The sequence below is a fragment of the Chrysemys picta genome, chromosome 4, assembly GCF_011386835.1.
Source record: "Chrysemys picta bellii isolate R12L10 chromosome 4, ASM1138683v2, whole genome shotgun sequence".
NCBI lineage: Eukaryota > Metazoa > Chordata > Testudines > Emydidae > Chrysemys > Chrysemys picta.
This window is the reverse complement of record NC_088794.1, coordinates 4,679,830-4,700,995: the sequence shown is the minus strand read 5'-3', so window position 1 is coordinate 4,700,995 and position 21,166 is coordinate 4,679,830. Positions and strand designations below refer to the sequence as shown.

The 21,166-nt window shown below is 48.0% G+C and overlaps 1 protein-coding gene and 1 long non-coding RNA gene across 3 annotated transcripts in view; both read left to right on the top strand.

Annotated features, from left to right (window-relative positions):
- Positions 1 to 4,929: 4,929 nt before the first annotated feature.
- On the top strand, positions 4,930 to 8,039 carry LOC122172771 (uncharacterized). Its single transcript, XR_006173332.2, has 3 exons — positions 4,930 to 5,014; positions 6,111 to 6,658; positions 7,271 to 8,039. It is a non-coding gene; the product is annotated as an uncharacterized LOC122172771 (long non-coding RNA).
- An 8,037-nt stretch (positions 8,040 to 16,076) lies between these two features.
- LOC101952170 (nucleolar protein 3-like) overlaps positions 16,077 to 21,166 on the top strand; it is a 14,414-nt gene continuing 9,324 nt past the window's right edge. Inside the window, exons 1-3 of one of the 2 annotated variants that reach the window (XM_005279369.5) lie at positions 16,108 to 16,376; positions 16,987 to 17,949; positions 20,655 to 20,956. In XM_005279369.5, coding sequence (XP_005279426.2) covers positions 20,674 to 20,956 — 283 coding nt within the window. In that variant the 5' untranslated portion in view covers positions 16,108 to 16,376; positions 16,987 to 17,949; positions 20,655 to 20,673. Of the gene's footprint in view, positions 16,377 to 16,986; positions 17,950 to 20,654; positions 20,957 to 21,166 lie in introns of both variants that reach the window. The other variant, XM_005279370.5, reaches the window with a different exon arrangement.

Genomic DNA, 21,166 nt, shown 5'->3' with positions numbered 1-21,166 from the left:
AGCAAGCGTGTTTAATGATTATTGATTAATTTGCCCTGGCAATCGCGGTCAGTACAGGTACTGGAAAAGTCTGTTAACGTTTTTGGGGATGGAGCGGAAATCCTCCAGGGACATCTCCAGAAAGCTCTCCTTCATGTACTCCCAAAGCCTTTGCAAAAGGTTTCTGGGGAAAGCTGCCTTATTCCGTCCGCCATGGTAGGACACTTTACCACGCCAGGCCAGTAGCATGTAGTCTGGAATCATGCATAACAAAGCATGGCAGCGTATGGTCCTGGTGTTTGCTGGCATGCAGACAACATCCTTTCCTTATCTCTCTTTGTTATCCTCAGGAGGGTGATATCATTCACGGTCACCTGGTTGAAATGGGGTGATTTTATTAAGGGGACATTCAAAGGTGCCCGATCCTGCTCAGCTGAACAGAAATATTCCCCGCTGTTAGCCATGTGGTGGAGGGGAGGGGTGATGTGATCATCCCAGAGAATTGGGTGGGGGGGAGGGGTTAGTTTGGTTTGTGCTGCATGTTAACCCGGAAACCGCAGCCCCTCCTTTTACATTGCAAACCCATTTTAAATGGCCAACCCAATGGGTGCTTGGTATGGGAAATGAGGGCGCTGCTGTTTGAAACCATTCCCACATGTTATGAAGGTTAAAAAAGCCAAAAGACTGTGGCTTACCATGGCTGCCTGCAAGCCGAATTCTGTTGCCTGGCACTGCGTGAGTGATCTCTCACACCAAACCGGCAGGCCCTCAATATAAGAGGAAAAATGCGACCTTGTAACGAAAGCACATGTGCTGTGTAATGTGAACAGCAAAATTTAACGTGAAAGAGTGTACCCATTGTTCTCTAAAATGTGTCTTTTTTAACCACCTGTCCCTTCTCTTCCACCAGCTGCAAACATTTCTCCTTCACAGAGGCTAGTGAAGATTAGAAGGAGAAAATGGCGGACTCGGGATGATATATTCTCAGAGCTCCAGATGTCCTCCCACGCTGACAGAGCACAGCAGAATGCGTGGAGGCAGTCAATGTCAGAATGCAAAAAAGCACAATATGAGTGAGAGGAGAGGTGGCGGGCTGAATCGCGGGCTGAAGAGAGCAAGTGGCGGGCTGAAGAAGATAGGTGGCGTCAGCTCGCTGACAGAAGGCAAGAGTCGATGCTCCGGCTGCTGGAGCATCAAACTGATATGCTCCAGCATATGGTTGAGCTGCAGGAAAGGTAGCAGGAGCAGAGACTGCCGCTACAGCCCCTGTGTAACCAACAGCCCTCCTCCCCAAGTTCCATAGCCTCCTCACCCAGACGCCCAAGAACGCGGTGGGGGGGCCTCCGGCCACCCAGCCACTCCACCCAAGATGATTGCCCAAGCATCAGAAGGCTGGCCTTCAATAAGAGTTAAAGTTTTAAAGTTTTAAACTGCAGTGTGTCCTTGTTCTTCACTCCTCCCCCACCCCTCTCAGGCTATCTTGGCAATTATCCCCCTAGTTGTGTGATGAATTAATAAAGAATGCATGAATGTGAAGTAACAATGACTTTATTGCCTCTGCAAGCGGTGCTCGAAGGGGGGAGAGGAGGGTGGTTAGCTTACAAGGAAGTAGAGTGAACTGGGGACGGAGGGGTTCATCAAGGAGAAACAAACAAGTTTCAAACCGTAGCCTGGCCAGTCACAAAACTGGTTTTCAAAGCTTCTCTGATGCGCACCGCGCCCTGCTGTACTCTTCTAACCGCCCTGGTCTCTGGCTGCGCGTAATCAGCGGCCAGGCGATTTGCCTCAACCTCCCACCCCGCCATAAATATTTCCCCCTTGCTCTCACAGATATTGTGGAGCGCACAGCAAGCAGCAATAACAATTGGAATATTGGTTTCGCTGAGGTCTATCCGAGTCAATAAACTGCGCCAGCGCGCTTTTAAACGTCCAAATGCACATTCTACCACCATTCTGCACTTGCTCAGCCTATAGTTGAACAGGTCCTGACTACTGTCCAGGCTGCCTGTGTACGGCTTCATGAGCCATGTCATTAAGGGGTAGGCTGGGTCCCCAAGGATAATGATAGGCATTACAACATCCCCAACGGTTATTTTCTGGTCCGGGAAGAAAGTCCCTTCCTCCAGGTTTTGAAACAGACCAGAGTTCCTGAAGACGTGAGCATCATGAACCTTTCCCGGCCATCCCACGTTGATGTTAGTGAAACGTCCCTTGTGATCCATCAGGACGTGCAGCAGCATTGAAAAGTACCCTTTTCGGTTTATGTACTCGGTGGCTTGGTGCTCTGGTGCCAAGATAGGGATATGGGTTCCGTCTATTGCCCCACCACAGTTAGGGAATCCCATTGCAGCAAAGCCATCCACTATGACCTGTACGTTTCCCAGAGTCACTACCCTTGATATCAGCAGGTCTTTGATTGCGTTGGCTACTTGGATCACAGCAGCCCCCACAGTAGATTTGCCCACTCCAAATTGATTCCCGACTGACCGGTAGTTGTCTGGCGTTGCAAGCTTCCACAAGGCTATCACCACTTGCTTCTCAGCTGTGAGGGCTGCTCTCATCCTGGTATTCTGGCGCTTCAGGGCAGGGGAAAGCAAGTCACAAAGTTCCATGAAAATGCCCTTACGCATGCGAAAGTTTCACAGCCACTGGAAATCGTAACACACCTGCAACACGATGCGGTCCCACCGGTCTGTGCTTGTTTCCCGGACCCAGAATCGGCATTCCACGGCATGAACCTGCCCCAGTAACACCATGATTTGCACATTGCAGGGGTCCGTACTTTGGGAGAGGTCTATGTCCATGTCAATTTCTTCATCATTCTCGTCGCCGCGGTGCAATCGCCTCCTCGCCTGTTTTTGCTTTGGCATGTTCTGGCTCTGCATATACTCTAGGACAATACATGTGGTGTTCATAGTGCTCATAATTGCCGCGGTGATCTGAGCGGGCTCCATGATCCCAGTGCTATGGCGTCTGGGCTGAAAAAAGGCACGAAACTATTGTCTGACAGAAAGAGGGAGGTATCGGGGGTAGCCGTGTTAGTCTGTATCTACAAAAACAACAAGGAGTCTGGTGGCACCTTAAAGACTAACAGATTTATTTGGGCATAAGCTTTCGTGGGCGAGTGGCGACATGGCTTACAGGGAATTAAAATCAACAAAGGTGGCTGTGCATCAGGGAGAAACACAAACAACTGTTACACAGAATGGCGCCCCCAAAGATTGAACTCAAAACCCTGGGTTTAGCAGGCCATTGATTTCACGGAGGGAGGGGGAAGCAAATGAATACAGAACAAATCTGGTCCATCTATCTTTTACATCTTAGGCTGGCAGCAGACGGTGCAGCATGACTGATAGCCCTCGGCATCTTCTGGGTGCTTGGCAGAAAATGGTGCATTACGACTGCTAACCATCAGCGTCAAGATGGTGCAATAGGACTGCCAGCAGGACTGAATCTCCAGGAGACAAAACATGTCTGCCCAGGCGCCTCTGACCGAACTCACTGAGGAGTACAACGATGATGGATACCAGTCGTAATACACCATCTACTGCCAAAAGGCAAGGAGCTGCTGCTGTGTAGCAATGCAGCCCCACGTCTGCCAGCACCCAGACAGCCGATGAAGGCTACCAGTCATACTGCACCGTCTACTGGCAAAAGGCTATTAGCTGCTGCTGTGTAGCAATGCAGTACCACGTCTGCCAGCACCTAGATGACATATGGTGATGGTGAGCTGAGCTGAGCGGGCTCCATGCTTGCCGTGGTATGTCATGTGCACAGGTAACCCAGGAAAAAAGGCGCGAAACGATTGTCAGCCGTTGTTCTCACCGGGGGGGAGGGGAGGCGCTGACAACATGTACCCAGAATCCCCCACGACACTGTTTTTGCCTCATCAGGCATTGGGATCTCAACCCAGAATTCCAATGGGCAGCGGAGGCTGCGGGAACTGTGGGATAGCTACCCACAGTGCAACGCTCCGGAAGTCGATGCTTGCCTCGGTACTGTGGACGCGGTCCGCCGACTTAGTGCATTTAGAGCATTTTATGTGGGGACACACACAATCAACTGTATAAAAATGATTTCTATAAAACTGGCTTCTATCAATTCAACCTAATTTCGTAGTGTAGACATGCCCTAAGACTGACTAGACTATAAAGGATGAATGATAGCAACAAAAATGCAGTCAGTAGAAAAAAAACAGCCCTATTTCATTGGAAAAAAAGAACAAAAATTTCTCCTTCACTATTAATTTTGCTTTCTTCATTTTCCATTGCAGTTTGCAGGCTATAAAGCTCACAGCCCTTTATTACAGCTTTTTTTTTTTTAATCTTAGCATGGCAATTGTACCCTGTACCTATGATAAGCCACTGGTGAGTAACATTGACGCATTCAAATTCTGTAAATGGAGACTTACTACCTGGATTGTAAGTAGTACAGCAGAGAATACAGAATAGCAGCTACTTCATCCTACCTCTCCAGAATTTCCCACCATCTTCTCCCCCTCTGGCAAGGAGTTCCACAGGTTGACTGTGCACTGTGTGAAGAAATACTTCCTTTTGTTTGTTTTAAACCTACTGCCTATTAATTTCATTTGGTGGCTCCTAGTTCTTGTGTTATGAAAAGGAGTAAATAACACTTCCTTCTTTACTTTCTCCGCGCCAGTCATGATTTTATGGACCTCTATCATATCCCCCCTTAGCCATCTCTTTTCCAGGTTGAAAAGTCCCAGTCTTATTAATCTTTTCTCATATGGCAGCTGTGATGAATAAGGGGGGGGGGCTAACTCCCTTTTATGGACACCCAGCCAGCCAGTTAGCTATAAAATTCCTCTTAGTAGCTGTTCTCTAATTGCTTTACACTATAAAGGGTTAACAAGCCCACAGGTAGAAGGAAAGGAGTGGGCACCTGACCAAAAGAGCCAATGGGAGGGCTAGAACTTTTTAAAATGGGGAATAAAACTTCCCTTTGTCTGTGTGTTGTGGTTCTCCAGGAAAGAGGGGAACAGGGAGCAGTTATGCTGTGAGAAGCTTTAAGCCAGGTATGAAAAACCATCAGATCATACTTAAACTGAACCCCAGAAATGTAAATAAATTAGGGAATGTCTAGGAAGATGTGATTAGGGTTATTTCGTTTATTTTTTATTGGCTTGTGGACTCCTCTGTGCTAACCCCAGATGCTTTTGTTTTGCTTGTAACCTTTAAGCTGAACCTCAAGAGAGCTATCTTGATGCTTAATTTTTGTAACTGTTTTTTTTAAGATCTAGCAAAAAGCCTAAGTCCCAGATGTATTTTCTTTCTTTTGGTTTTTAATAAAATTTACCCTTTTTTAAGAACAGGATTGGATTTTTGGTGTCCTAAGAGGTTTGTGCATGTTGTTAAATTAGCTTGTGGCAACGGCTGATTTCCTTTGTTTTCTTTCTCAGCTCTTCCCTGGAGGGGGGATAAAAGGGCTTGAGGATACCCCACAGGAAGGAATTCCCAAGTGCGCCTTCCTGTGTTCAAAGGGGTTTTTTGCATTTGGGTGGTGGCAGCATCTATCCAGCCAAGGTCAGAGTGAAACTGTAACCATGGGAGTTTAATACAAGCCTGGAGTGGCCAGTAGTAATTTTTAGAATCCTTGTGGGCCCCACCTTCTGCACTTGAAGTGCCAGAGTGGGGAATCAGCTTTGACAGCACCGATGTCAATGGAAATAGGAAAGGGAGAAGGGAGTGAAGAGAGGACAGAGAACAGCTGCTGTACATCCAGACTGCAGCACACAGGACTGCTAGCTGGCCCAGATGCTGGAGAAATATGCATGGGGAAACGGAGGGAGGAATTTACCCATAAGGCCATGAGTTTGGATGGTGCAGAGGACAAAATATATTTGACATGGAAGGAGACTTTAGTAGAAATTCCAATTTACTTTGGTTGGAGGGTGAGTGTTAGGACAGAAACAACTGAGGCAGGGGAGGGACATCTAAGTACAGTATAGTGGTCTGATGTCAGTCACCGCTGAGGTTACCCTAATGCTTTTACACAGCCAATAGGAGGGGCTCAAATCAGGAGTAGCAGGCTCCATTTTTGAACAGATCATGATTTAGAACAAAGAAAAGCTCATTTCTAACTCTGCCGTTCCCCTCTTCGCTCACTGACAGAAGGAAGTTCAACACGCAGCTGAAGATGCCTGGCCAGGGTGACTCATAGCTGCAGCCAAACAGGAAAAGTAGCAGCAGAAGAAATCAACTCTGGCCACGAAAACAAAAACAGCCCTTCTGAAAGGACAGTTCAGCTGGGGACAGCACACACACATTTCCATGGTGCAGTTGTAAAACAGCTGCAGACGCAGTCAGGAAGCAGCAAACAGCTTCCCCTTTGGTAGCTGATACAGCAAAGTTCAGTGACCTCTAAGGAACAAAGTTCGTCTATGGGACAAGCCACAGAGCAGAAACTCCCTCTCCTTCCCCCTTTCACACAACACTCATCGTTTTCTATTTAAGAACTCAGTTCCTGCTGCTGCCACGTCAGAGAGACCAGGGACATCCTGCCAAACCAATGGTAGAGACACAAGTTGAATATCACAGAAAAGGATCTGAGGTTGTGGCAGATCACAAACTGAATATGAGCCAACAATGTGCTGCATTTGCAGAAAAAGGCTAATATTCTGGAGTGCAGTAACCGGCATGGTGTATGTAAGACACGGGAGGTAATTGTCCCGCTCTATTCAGCTCTGGGGAGAGCTCAGCTGGAGAGCTGTGTCCAATTCTGGGCACCGTGCTTTAGGAAAGTTGTGGACAAACTGGTCAGAGTGCAGAGGAGAGCAACAAACATGATCAGAGGGTTGGAAAACCTGACCTCTGAGCAGAGGTGAAAGTAAGCCGGCAAGAGCCGGTACTCCATGCCGGACCGGACCGGCTTCCCCAGGCTGGCCATTTAAAGGGCCCGGGGCTCCCTGCAGCGGCTGGAGCCCAGGACCCTTTAAATCGCCTCCCAAGCCCCGCTGCTGGATTCCTGGGGTATGCCAGGTGAATGCCTAATTGCAGGGCCACAGAGTCTTACTCCTTCTCAGCCCCTTCTTAGCTCGTTATACAAAGTAGAACAGGATCAATAGGGATGACTGCGAAAACTCCAACCCAGAAGAGCCACGGGGTTAGCCCAGTCACCTAGCATGTGGGAGCACCAGGTTCGAATCCCTGCTGGGCTTGATTTGCAACAGGAATTCGAACCCTGATCTTCCACACCTCGGCTTAGCAGAGCTGGAATTTTTTATTTTTTTTTAATATAATTTTGACAGTTAATATCGCTGTTTGTTCTTAAGCGTTCACCTGGGATATGAGTCGGAGACAATGCGGAGTGGCCAGCAGCGTCCTGGTGAGAGCCCAGAACTGCAGTGTCGGAGCCCCCAGGTCAAGTCACTGCTCCTACGAATAGTAAATTATCTCGCGGCAGGAGAGACTGGCTGCGGCCCGCCCTGCTCCAACAAACGAACGAGCTGCCCTATTCGCCGGGGGGACGCTCACAGCACCAGGGCAAACGTTCGGGTTAAAACTCATTTAGATTTTGGCAGCTGGGGGGGGTGAAATGTTGCTCCCCTCGCAGTGTGACCGAAGAGCAACAGGACCACGCTGAAGATGCCCCGAGGGCCGGGTGCAGCGTAACCAAACCCTCAGCCCCGTACCTCAGTGGAGCTGTCTGCCTGCGGGAGGGAAGGGGCAAGTCTTTGGCGGGCTGGAGTCTGAGCCGGGCCCTGTTTCCTGCTGGATCCACTCCGCAGTGTGAGGGTAGCGCTGAAATCCTGCAGCTGCTGTTTTGGGGCACAGGCCTGGGAGAGCTGAGTGGGCCGCGGAGCGCTCTGACGGTTCAGACCACCCGGGACGGAGAGGGATTTAGGGTTTTTCCCAGCGGTGGGCTGGGGATGTTAATTTTAAAAGGATTTCCTAGAAAACTAGATATTTGAACATGGCCTGTTGCTGCCCTGTATGTGTGGGGAGGGGAGGTCTGATCCCCCGGCATGAGGGGAGGTGGGATGGGGTGGAGGCGCAGAGACAATGGAGAGCTGTGAGGCAAGGAACCACAGACATGCAGGTGGTGGCTGGGGGGGGCTGCATGGGGACGTGCTGGGGGGGGGGCTTGCAGATGGGAGGCAGGCTGCAGCCGTGCTGACTGACGCGGGGGGAGCTGTGGCCAGTGGTAGGGTGACCAGATGTCCCAATTTTATAGGGACAGTCCCGATTTGGGGGTCTTTTTCTTATATAGGCTCCTATTACCCCCCACGCCCTGTCCCAATTTTTCACACTTGCTGTCTGGTCACCCTAGCCAGTGGGGAGTGCAGGGTTGCCCAGGAGGTCTGCCCTGGAGTTTGTGCTGTCAGGGGCACAGCTGTAGGCATGGCGGGGGGGAGGAAGCATCGCTGTGAAGTCACAGCAATAGGTGAGCTCCCCTGCCCTGCCCCCCACTTACCAGGAATCCCGGGTGCCCATGAAGGTCTGCCTGGGGAGGAAGAGAGAGTGGGTGGAGGGTCTAACTCTGGGAGTGGGGAGAGGGATGGGACATGATCCTGACCCAGCCCCCTGCTATCCCAGCCCCACACAGCTCTGCCACTGCCCCTCACTCCCAACACACAGCCCCCTGGGGTGCCCCTCCTCCATGTCCCCAGCTCTGCCACTGCCCCCTGGGGTCCCCCTCCCCAACGCCCCCAGCTCTGCCAATGCCCCTCAATCCCAACACTCAGCCCCCTGGGGTGCTAGTGCCCCTCACTCCCAACACACAGCCCCCTGGGGTGCCCCTCCTCCATGTCCCCAGCTCTGCCACTGCCCCCTGGGGTCCCCCTCCCCAACGCCCCCAGCTCTGCCAATGCCCCTCAATCCCAACACTCAGCCCCCTGGGGTGCCCCTCCCCCACACCCCCAACTCTGCCAGTGCCCCTCACTCCCAACACACAGCCCCCTGGGGTGCCCCTCCCCCATGCCCCCAGCTCTGCCAGTGCCCCTCACTCCCAACATACAGCTCCCTGCCAGCCCAGCCCAGGGCTCCCCCTCAGTTCTCCCCCACACCCACAGCTCTGCCAGGCTTGGGGAAACCAACAGGGTCTCTGGTCTGCTCCAAACCGCGTCAGTCTGGGCTGGGTTCCAGCCCCTAGGTTGACAACTGACCGCGCGCCTCACTTTCTGGGGGGAGAAGAAATCTCTGTGTCCTGAGTGGTGCAGACACTGGAATTGGCATAGAAAACGCCCCTTCCTTGCATTTCTACCCAGCCGTCGCGCTGTAGAGCCTTGTCTTCTCCCCCCTACACCTGGCAGGGTCCAATGAGGATTTACAAACCCTCCCCTCGCACAGCTCTGCCCTGATCTCTCTTACAGAGACAGAATCCCAGTTTAAAGCAGGGAGCCGAGAGTTCAGTGCAAACTCCACAAGTTCCATCACCTCCCAGCTCCCCCTCTGTGTCCACAGAGCACCCCATGGGGATCAAACAGGATCTTAATGGAGGGACTCCCTAGTAGGTAAGGCTGGAATAGCATTTACCTTGATCCAAAGCAGGCCAGGTGCTAGGATCGGTCCTCTCAGCAGACACCCCCATTGCTCTTCCATCAATCAGCTACAGAATTTGCAGGGTGGCCTTTAACGCCTATATTTATAATTTCCCACCCTGCCCCTGCACTCTGATTGGCTCAGCTCTCAGCGGGCGAGGGCTACAAGACTGCTTGCCCTTAATGGAAACTTCCTGTCCAACTTGAGAACCAGTGACTGAGCATGTCCAAAGTCAGCCACACCTACTCCTGGATATTTCTGGGCCTTTCTAACTACGTCTGCTGAGGCTTCCAGCTAAAATCCATCTCACTTCCCTCCCTTCTCTTTGGACTTAAAAATCAAATGCTGTCGTGTACAACATGTGGGTTACACATTATTAGCCGTATTACAGTAGCAGCTGGAGATTGGGCCCCAAGGTGATGTGCACATTTAATACTAGGAATATGGTAGCCCACCCAAGATGGGGACCCCATTATGGTATGCATGTTATTGGCAGTATTACGGTAGCAGCAGGAGATTGGGCCCCATGATGAAGTACACATCTATTAGTAGGATTACGGTAGCCCCATTAGGAAGGAGACCCATTATGACACGAACGTGATTAGCAGTATTATGGTAGCAGCAGGAGGGGACCCTAACTGAGACTGGGCCCCCATGATAAAGGCACATTTATTAGCAGGATTTTGGTAGCCCAATTTGGAAGGGGACCCATTATGATATGCAAGTTATTAGCAGTATTACGGTAGTAGCAGGGAGATCCCTGACTGAGATTGGGCACCATGATGAAGTGCACATTTATTAGTAGGATTATGGTAGCCAACTGGGATGGGGACCCATTATGACATGCGAGTTATTAAGTTACTAGCAGTATTATGGAAGCAGCTGGAGAGGACTGGGTTCTCTTAGGAAGTGCACATTTAGTAGTAGGATTATGATAGCCCAGCCCAGACAGGGAACTCATTATCACTTGCACACTATTAGCAGTATTAGGGTAGCGGTGCCTGGCCTTGGCTTAATTCTGTGTCCTGCTCTTGCTGTGTGTGCCAAACAAGAGTGTCACAGCACCAGCCTGGACTCTGTCTGGGAAGCTCAGCCCTTAAAGGCACCATCTGCATTACAGAAGGTAACACAGATCCATCTCTTGGCATGCCACATCCCAGGTGCACGTCTTAACTATGAGACTTTGTCTGTATCCTTCATCAGAGGTGAGAGAGATTGTTAGTGGTGGGTGTGGAAGCAGGATGAGGTCACCGAGGTCAGCTGTTTAGTGCTGTATGGTGACAGGGTCGTGTTAACACCTTGGACTTTCTGTTCATTTCTGTCCACATTAACGCACCAGCCCGGTGGAATCCTCAGCTCTGAGTCAGGCTCCCCCTACGGTGCATGGGAAAAGCTGGACACCTGTGAAGTGGGGGGGGGCACAGAAACCGTGAAGCTGAGCAGGGAGCCCCCTAAACTAGCCAGGAGTGAAATACCGCGGAAAGGGGCAGGGCTGAGCCGGAACCTCCAAGGTTTTATTCAGGCACCTAATTCCCCTTGCTCTAGACCAGCTAGAAGGAGTGATCTCTGCATACCCAAGGGATTAGGGCACTTAGGAGGCTGGAGACCAGTTTTCAAATCTCCGTCACAGCAGGGACTTAAACCCTGGTCTCTGACACCCCACCCGCATCCCCTAATCACCAGGCTAATGAAATAAACAGCAGAGCAGGGACTCCAACCTGGGACTCCCTCCTCTTTGGCACGTGCCCTGGCCACTGGGCTAGGGAGTCAATTGCTCGTTGTGTAGCTGGCCCAATGGATATTTAATTATGGAACCGCTGCCACAGGAGAGACTGAGAGCGACCAACCCCAGAATAAGCAACTGCCTGGTGGTTTCTGGAAGATGCTTTAGCCAACCACAAGTTACTGGGCTCAGTTCAGGGGGAACTGGGTGAATTTCTCCAGTTTAATCTAGACTAGATCTAATGGTGCCTACTGGCCTTAGCTCTTCAAACTCACCCCTGCTGACCAGTTTTGTGGTCTCAGCAAAGTGCGTTAGGATGTTGCTTATATGCTCTGAGTTGGGGAAGGGGCTAACAGAGGCCCCAGCGATCACAGATAAGATCAGGACTGTTCAGTATTTTATTAATGGCCCAGGATTACAGGGTGAACAGTGAGAGGGGAAATTTACTGACGCTACCAAATTATTTTGATGTGGGAGGATTGTGAAGGACTCCAGGCTAAAAGATGCAGGTAACTGGGTAACGTGATGGCCGGTGAAATGCAGTGCAGAAAGGGTGAGGTTGCACAGGGGAAGGAACCGTTTCAACGGAGGGATGGGACAATATCAGAAAGCCAAACTAACAGAAATCCTGACTACAGCACTGAGGAGAGACTCCATCTACGGGACACAAGAGGGAGCCATTGCCCCATCCAGCCATCACCTTCCCCAACCCAAAGCAGAGACAGGATATAAATAGGTTTGAAAGTACTAGATTATTATCAGTAAATGTCAATTTCACCCTACACACACAAACCGGCGAAAACATATTTCCATCCATAATCATCAACACTTACAAAGAGGCAAAGTACGAAAATTCCTGCCCAAGAACGTATCAGAGTTTGATTTAAGGCTATTGACTTTGTACATTTTGACATGTGATGTTGACAATTTCTGTTTTAGTGGTTATAAAGCTTTATCTTTTTGCATCTCAAAGTCTACTGTCTTTGTATAATTACTGTCTGACCCCCGCTGTTGTCTGACCCTCCCCCATAATACCCTCGCCACTGTGAAAACTCAAACTGATAAAAATCGCAAAATAGCTTAAAAATAATCAGATATTATCCATCGAAATTATTTAAAAAAAAAATCCAATTCTGCCAAGCCTACTTACAGTCGACTTCCCTTTTCCACATATTTCTTCATTTAATCAACGGTTTATTCCATCTAGTTCTCTATTTTTCCCTCTACTGTATCGGACAAGATAATATAGTCTCTTAATATTTGATATCTATACTTCAATTCATTCATTCACAGACAGGGAAAAAGGGAAGTCTCTTCAATCTACATGAGGGGCACACTCTCGAGCAAGGCTGCAAATACTGACTTTCCTCGGGCTACTTGAAAGTCTTAAGAAACCCCGCAATTAGACTTCTGAGGGGGCTTTTAATTCTTTCAGGCCTCTGTCCTGCCTTTTCTAAAAGATCTTGACGGCTGAGCAATTCTTAAACAGTGTTGCATGTTTGAATTTAAATAACAACAATAACTCGGCAAGATGTCAAATAATCGGCTCAATTGGGATTGTTTAATCAGAGATTATTAGTCAAAAATTAACACAGTAGAATACAGAAAGGAAAAGCATACATAAGAATGGCCGTACTGGGTCAGACCAATGGTCCATCTAGCGCAGTGTCCTTTCTTATAACTGTGGCCAGTGCCAGGTGCTTCAGAGGGAACGAACGCAACAGGGAAATTTCAAGTAATTTATCCCCTGTTGTCCAGTCCCAGCTTCTAGCTGTTGGAGGCTTAGGGACACCCAGAGCATGGGGTTGCATCCCTGACCATCTTGGCTAATAGCCATTGATGGACCTATCCTCCAGGAACATAACTAATTCCTTTTTGAACCCAGTTATACTTTGGCCTTCACAACATCCTCCAGCAAGGAGTTCCACAGGTTGACTGTGCATTGTGTGAAGAAGTACTTCCTTTTGTTTTAAACCTGCTGCCTATTAATTTAATCTGGTGACCCCTAATACTACTAATAATACAGTCATGATTTTATAGACCTCTACCATATTCCCCCTTAGTCTTCTTTTTTCTAAAATGAACAGTCCTCGTCTTTTTAATCTCTCCTCAAATGGAAGCTGTGCCATACCCCCTAAGCATTTTTGGTTTCTTTCTGTCTACCCTTTCCAATTCTAATATATGTTTTGGGATCGTGCGACCAGAACTGCACGCAGTGTTCAAGGTGTGGGCATACCATGGATTTATATAGAGGCAGTATGATATTTTCAGCTTTATTATCTATCCTTTCCCTAATGGTTCCTAACATTCTGTTAGCTTTTTTGACTGCCGCTGCACTTTGGATGGATGTTTTCAGGGAACTATACTAAACCGATCTGGGCAGCAGTTTAGCAGCATTGGATTCTTCCAGCTAGCTCCCAAAATGATGTCCCCTTATATACTGGTGTAGAACGAAGATAATCCTTTCTCATGATTTGATTTGATTTTGAATCAATAAGCCAATGACAGCTGTAATTACCTAATGAGCACTGGGAAAATTTGCAATCACACTTAGCTCTTAAGGCTTAGACATGAATCAGTAGATTACTGGTTAGCTGTTACATTGATTTCAGAACACATCTGCTATACCAAATGTTCCTTGTCCATTTTGTCCATTATAAATCTTACCAATTACAGGGCACTTATGTATATCCCTTATCAATTACACTATTTTGTCTATGACAACGCACTGCTATAAAAACAGGCATCCCTTTAGAGGCTGTGCGGGTTTCCAGAAAAGAGACAAAGAAAATGACCTATGGACTGTGAACCTCTTTTCATGGTATCTGATTTACATCATTGATTCATTCATTCCAAGGCCAGAAGGGACCATTGTGATCATCTAGTCTGACTTCCTGTGTAACACAAGCAAGAGAGCTGCCCCCAAATAATTCCTAGAGCAGATCTTCAGAAGAAACATCCAGTCTTGATTTAGAAATGATCAGTGATGGAGAATCCACCACGACCCTGCTGAATTGTTCAATGGTTAATTACTCTCATTGTTAAAAATCTACGCCTTATTTCCGGTCCAAATTTTTCTAGCTTCAACTTCCAGCCATTGGATTGTGTTAGACCATTCTCTGCTAGATTGAAGAGCCCATTATTAAATATTCGTTCCCCCTGTAGATACCTATAGACTGTGATCAAGTCACCCCTTAACCTTCTCTTTGTGAAGCTAAATAAATGGAGCTCTTTGAGTCGGTCACTATAAAGCACGTTTTCTAATCCTTTGATAATTCTCATGGCTCTTCTCTGACCGCTCTCCAACTTATCAACTGATAAGCTAATGGCATCTGTTCAACCATCCATTATTTTATCAGCTGCAAAAGATCTCTGTAACCAAATCATTATGACAGGAAACATTGGTTCGAGCAATTTCCTGATCAGCAAAACACACCTTCCAATCGATTATTTTAATTAACCACAGGAAACGCCTGCCACATACCAATTACAAGTGACCCTTTTCTTGGTATCTGGACTAGGTTAGCTAAAGTTCAGCTTAGGTTCATCTGAAATACAACGAATTATAAACGCAAGGCATGCTGGGACTTTGGTTCACCTACAAAGAACAAAAAGGTTGATGGGACTTGTTGTAGGAGCAGCAGTGATCTGTATGCTCTGTATAACCTGCATGCTCAAAAGATCTGTTACACTCCCCCCCCCCTTTGTCTCCTGTCCCTCGTTGAACACCTGTGAAGTGGTTTTCCCCCTCCCCTGCCCTCCTGGGATGCTTGTGGGATGAATGGTCTGGTTGAGCAGCTGGAAGATCAGAAGAGCTCCCAGGTAAACAAGGTGTCTGGAACGCTAATTAGACAGCAATCACATGCCCAATGCATGGACACTGCCCGAGGTGGAGTGTGACCAACCAGACGCAGCCAAGTCATCTCTAGTCACAGGCCATGAGAAGCAGGTCCTTAAAAGGGGAAAGGGCCATGTGCTCGGCCGTGCACTCACAAGCTTGTACTCACAAGCTTGTACCTCCCGTGAAGGCCCTTCGCCTGGACCGCCTGGCCAGTGGTTCGCCGCGTTGCATTCCAACGTGCCTCGGGAAGACTTACCTTCATCGCACCGTCCATCGCTGCGCGGTGGGACACTTACCTCGAAGGATGCTGACATCTCCAGTGCCGTGCCTGTCCTGGGAGCATGAGTATGCGAGTGTGAGGGTGACCCCATCCCCCTTTCTTTTGAGCTTAGCTATCAGTATAATAAACGTGCTGCTTTCTGCCAAACTCTGGTGGGTCATTAGTCCTCCCTCAGCTTACTAGCTGGCCAAATTTGGGGTAACAGGATTCTGGTTTATTTACTCAGAATAGCGATCGTTCATCATTTGGGGGCCCCGGTCATTACACTAAGAATAAAAGTTGTGTTACGTTGCAACCATCCACCGAGAGTGTTGTTTTTTATCTAACTTCTCCATATGTCTGCCGGGAACGTATTACTTAGGGCCAGATGCTAAAGAGATTTAAGTGCCTAAAGTTGCAAATAGGCTTCTCAAGATCCGGAAAGTGAAAGGTGTTTTAGGTGTTAGTGGTATGCAGGTCCCTAGTTTTAGTGTGGCAGCACCCACCCAGATAAGCCAACCCAAAACAGCCCATGCGTGGTGGTGGGGGGGAACGGAAACCAACTGCCCTTCCCCCTCCACCTCATGCAGCTGGCCTTGGCCTGCCAGCCGTGCTGCGTGATGAAGGGCAGGCAGGCACTGTAATGAACACCGTGACCTAAGCTCACACCGCCTCCATTTCATCTTGGCTCATCCCCGGCCAGACACAAATAGCATCAGGGACTGTGCCAAGCGTCACGTGAGGGGAGGAGGATGCAAAGTGTCTCTGGGTTGTGACTTCTCTTGCGCTGATTTCCCAGATGCCCAGAGAGAAGCCAGCCATGCCCTTGTCCCCATATCCGGCTCACAACCCCTGCCTGACTCAGCTATTCTGCTACCGAAAGCAGAGCAGATTCCTCCCTGGAAGACAAGATCTAGAGAGCAACTCGGCTTTTCTGCTGTATGAAACAGAGCCAATACCACGCTGCAAGACAGGATCTTTCGCTTAGAGTGACTCTGCATTTCTGCTCTATAACGCACAGCAGACACCTCGCTGGGAGGTGGGATCTCTCTTGACTCTCGCAGACCCTGGGAGGTAGGTACTACTTTTCAATAAACACTTGAGCCAGGTAAACATTTCTTCGGCCAGATCCCGAGCTGCCCACTGCGCTTTTCCTCGTGTCGTACGCAGACTGAGTTTGGCCAGGCAGAAGCAGAGCTAAGATGAGGAGACCAGCCTCTATGACGATCTATTTTTTCAGAGATTCATAGAGTTTAAGGTCAAAAGGGATCTGTGGAAGAAAACACAGTCTTCCCTCTTAGGGTTGTTTGCAACAATTTAGAGACAGTTTATTTTTAAGCAATCATAAGGGGGAGAGTGCACACGGACAGGGATTCCCCCTTCCTAGGCAGGTCTCCGCCAGATAAACAATTTTGTTGCATACAATAATGATCAACAACCGCATCTTGTTTATACATATTTCTTCCTGATACTTTACTTTTTTCAGCAGTTTCTGCTACAAGCTGCGTTTATGTTTATTTAACGTAAGGTCAAAACAGTATCTTTTACAGTTTTTCCCACTTGCCCAGACCCTGCCTTAAAGTCTCACGTTATTAGAGTTAGTGTTAGCCTGACTTTTGCTTTATTTTTAGAAACGAAGATATTTGCGTTTAAATTCCCTTTATCCCTTTTTCCACTTCCACAGATCGTTATGATCATCCGGTCTGACATCCAGTCTAGCACCGGCCAGGGAATTTAATGCAGGCCACGCATCAGCACTGGGTCAAATGATTGTCATGGAAAGGCCAAAGTGAAACACGCAAGGATATTTCACTCTGCTCCGAAATAGGACTATGCCTATTCCACTCTTGCCTCTAAATCTTACCCCCCCCCCCCCCCAGTGCCAGAAATAGGAGAGAAGCACCCAGTACTGACTTGGCTAGCCAAGCTGGTAGCCATCTGACAAAAGCAGTAGCCCCTCCGTTTCTCCTCTGAGATGGCGGCTAGAGAAAGGAGCAGCTGCACAGGAGTTTTGAAGGTGTTTGGGGGGGGGACAATTTTCTCAGCCCCTAACTTGGAAAAATAAAAGGCCCAAGAGCTGCGGTTACATTTTGGCAGCATTATCTAAACTGGCCCTGACCTCTTCCTTGCATGGGCTAAGATGGGGTTGTCAATAGCAGCCCGTGTGGTCCAAACCTGGACTGCCAGAGACTTTTCAGCAGACCGCCGGGTGTGCCAGGACTCGGACTTCAGCCCTGCCTGGAATCGCGCCAGGACTTGGGGCTTCAAAGGGAAGCAGGACACGCTTTGTTCCAGCCCTTCCTGTCCCGGTGTAGATTTGGGATTGCAGAGAACGGAGAGGAGCTCACCCTGCACCAGCGAATCTTACAGGCATGAGAGTTGCTGGCTGCCTCCCTCCTTATTCTTCCCATCCCTCAGTCAGCAGTTTCAGGGGCAGCACGCAGCCGGTAGCTGGCCCTGACAGGAATGGAAAATTACTCTGACCAGGGAGAAGCCCCTGAACCACTGAGGTACACTCATCAGGATCAGCAAAGCCCGAGCACAACCAGCAAAGGCTATCTATGACCCAGCATCCATGAAGACATGGTCTCACAGGCTATAAAGGGTTAAGCAGAGCAATACCTAGGACACAAAGGCCAACAGGAAGGTGAGATTGCTCCCAGTGCAGGATGGGAAGATGAGAGGAGGTGAAGCATTGTTCTCTTGTGGAACCAGAGGCCACTGGACAGCAGGGGCACCTGCCATCACTGCTTGGGGAGGATCTGAGGGGGAAGCGCCTGCAGCCATGGGTCCCTAAGGCTATCAGGTGCTGGAGAGCATGCCCCTAAGGTCATCCAGGCCACTGGGTGGGTGGAACACCCACCAACACTGGGTGGGGCAAAGCCACCAGTAGGCATGGAACTGCAGGATGGAGATGTTAGCATCTGGGTGAGAATCCACCACAAGTTGGGAGGCCTCCGGGAGGGTTGTGGGTTTGCAAACACAGGTCAGAGAAATCACCAGGCAAGAGATGGTTTCCAGAGACTTCTGACTCTGTAGTGTAGTGAAAGGATGAAGAGTCCATGTGTATGAAGTGTTATTTTCTTTCAGACTTGGATACTTACGTTAAAGAAGCCACAAAAGGCCGAAACGTTTTTAATATGTTATGTATATACAGCTATGCCTATAATAACTGTATTTGACAATACTCAGTCAAAACTTAAAACCATTGTCTGAAAGTGTTTTAATGCTAATGTTTGCATCTATTTGACATTTTATCTAAGTACTTTCTCAAAGGCTCAGCTGTAATTTATTACATCTTTCTTGGAGGGTTTTTTTAAGTTATATAGTGGTTTGATTTTATTTTTCATTTAAGGCACTAAAAATATAAGCAATAGGCCCTGGGTATATGTCACAGCATTGTACATGTTCATTGAACACGGACACTTGCAGTGTGAAAAATGTTTCTCTGGAGTCCAGAGCTTGAGTATATCTTGACCAGGAATTTGGACCATGACACAAAATAATTGATTCCCCCTGGACTAAGAGCTGAAGTCTCGGCCCAGATACCTGTGAAGTGACAGAACTGTGAACAGTTCCACCCCTGTAGATACTCCAGCTGGAGCTAGGCAGAATTTGTCATATGAAACTTACTCTGGCAAAAAACGAAGATTCAGCAACAACAAAACAGTTTATAAATTTATGTTGATTTTACTGAATCATTTTGGTTTGGAAAAAAATAAAGTCTAAAAACACCAAAACATTTAAACTTTGACATTTCTGATACCAAACGTTTCAATTTATCAGTTTGAAATGATTGCTTCAAAAAGTCCTTTAATTTTGTTTGGAAAAAAACAACAACAATCAAAAGCATTTAAAAAATGCTCAAAATGGAACCAGTGTTTGTTTTTTCAGGTCAAACAAAACATTTCATTTGACCCAATTTTTTTATTTCTATTTTTTTGAATTGCCAATGAACCAAAACATCTGTTATTTGCCCAGTCCTGATAGTGGAACCATTCTGCTTACAAGAAGAAATGGAGGAATCCGATGAATCTCACATATTGTTTAACAGCTGGACACGGGTGAGGCCTCAGCTGGAGTATTGTGTCCAATTTTAGGCACTGCACTTTAAAAAAGATGTAGCCAAACTGGAGAGAGTGCAAAGGAGGGCAACAAACATGATACGAGAACATAACCTATGAGGAAAGGTCGAAAGACCTGGGCATGTTTAGTTTAGAGACGAGAAAGCAGAGGAGGGACCTGATAACAATCTTCAAATATTTACAAGGCTGTTACAAAGAGCGCAGTGATGCGCAGTGATCAGTTTTTCTCCATGTCCACTGAAGATAGGACAAGCAGTAATGGGCTTCATCTGCAGCAAGGGAGATTTAGGTTAAATATTAGGAAACACTTTCTAACTGTGAGAGCAGTGAAGCTCTGGAACGGGCTTCCGAGGGAGGTCGTGGAATTCCCACTGCTGGAGGTTTCTAAGAACAGGTTGGACAAAAACCGGTCACTGATGTCCGCACCATCGGGGGCTTGTTCACCTGCACAGCTACCAATGTGATATATGCCATCATGTCCCAGCAATGCCCCTCTGCCATGTACATTGGCCAAACCAGACAGTCTCTACGCAAAAGAATTAATGGACACAAATCTGACATCAGGAAACATAACATTCAAAAACCAGTAGGAGAACACTTCAAACTCTCTGGTCAATCAGTAACAGACCTAAAAGTGGCAATTCTTAAAAAAAAAAAACAGACTCCAATGTGAAACTGCAGAACTGGAATTAATTTGCAAACTGGACACCATGAGATTAGGCCTGAATAAAGACTGGGAGTGGCTGGGTCATTACAAAACCTAAACCTAATTTCCCCAATACTAATTTCCCTCTACTGTTACTCACACCTTCTTGTCAACTGTCTGAAACGGGCCACTCTCTTACCACTTCAGAAGTTATTTTTCCTCCCTTGGTATCCTGCTGTCAATTGAATTGTCTCGTTAGACTGACCTCACACTTGGTAAGGCAACTCCCATCTTTTCATGTATTTATAACTGCTCCTGTATTTTCCACTCCATGCATCTGATGAAGTGGGTTCTAGCCCACAAAAGCTTATGCCCAAATAAATTTGTTAGTCTCTAAGGTGCCACAAGGACTCCTCATTGTTTTTGCTGATACAGACTAACACGGCTACCACTCTGAAACCTGATGTGCTAGGTTTACTTGGTCCTGCCTCAGCACAGGGGGCAGGACTAGATGAGCTCTCGAAGTCCCTTCCAGCCCGACATGTCTGTGATTCTTACCCTAGCACCTTCTCTAACTCTAGTTCTTGCATCTCATGTCGTTTTATTATTAAATCATTCCAGATCCTGGGATTTGGAAGCAATGGCCACTGGCGACAAATACACGGTTATACGCACCAAACGCAAAGAGCTGATAGGAATCATTCAAAGAGACCCCGAGAGCGTCTTGGATGAGTTACTAGCCCAGTCCGTCATCACAGAGGAGGAGTATGACAGCATGAACCAGCTACAAGACAAAGTGGCCAGAATTAGGAAATTGCTGATTTACATACAGAAAAGGGGGGAGTCGTCCTGCCGAGACTTTCTGGAGTGTTTAGAAATCTTATTCCCAGGCACAAATCGGCTTTTGCAACCTTCAGAATATGGTAAGTTGCATCTCGAGCATAGGCCCCGACTTTGTAGTAGAATGGTCATATTGTGCTAGATTTATAAAGTCTGACCCAGGAACGGCGGAAGTGCCCTAAAGGAGTGGGGGGCCATAGGTGCCCAAACTGTGGCCCTGCCCCCCAAACCCAGCCCCGCCCCTTCTCCCTGAGCCCCCGCCCTGGCACCACCCATTCACACCAAGGCCCCGC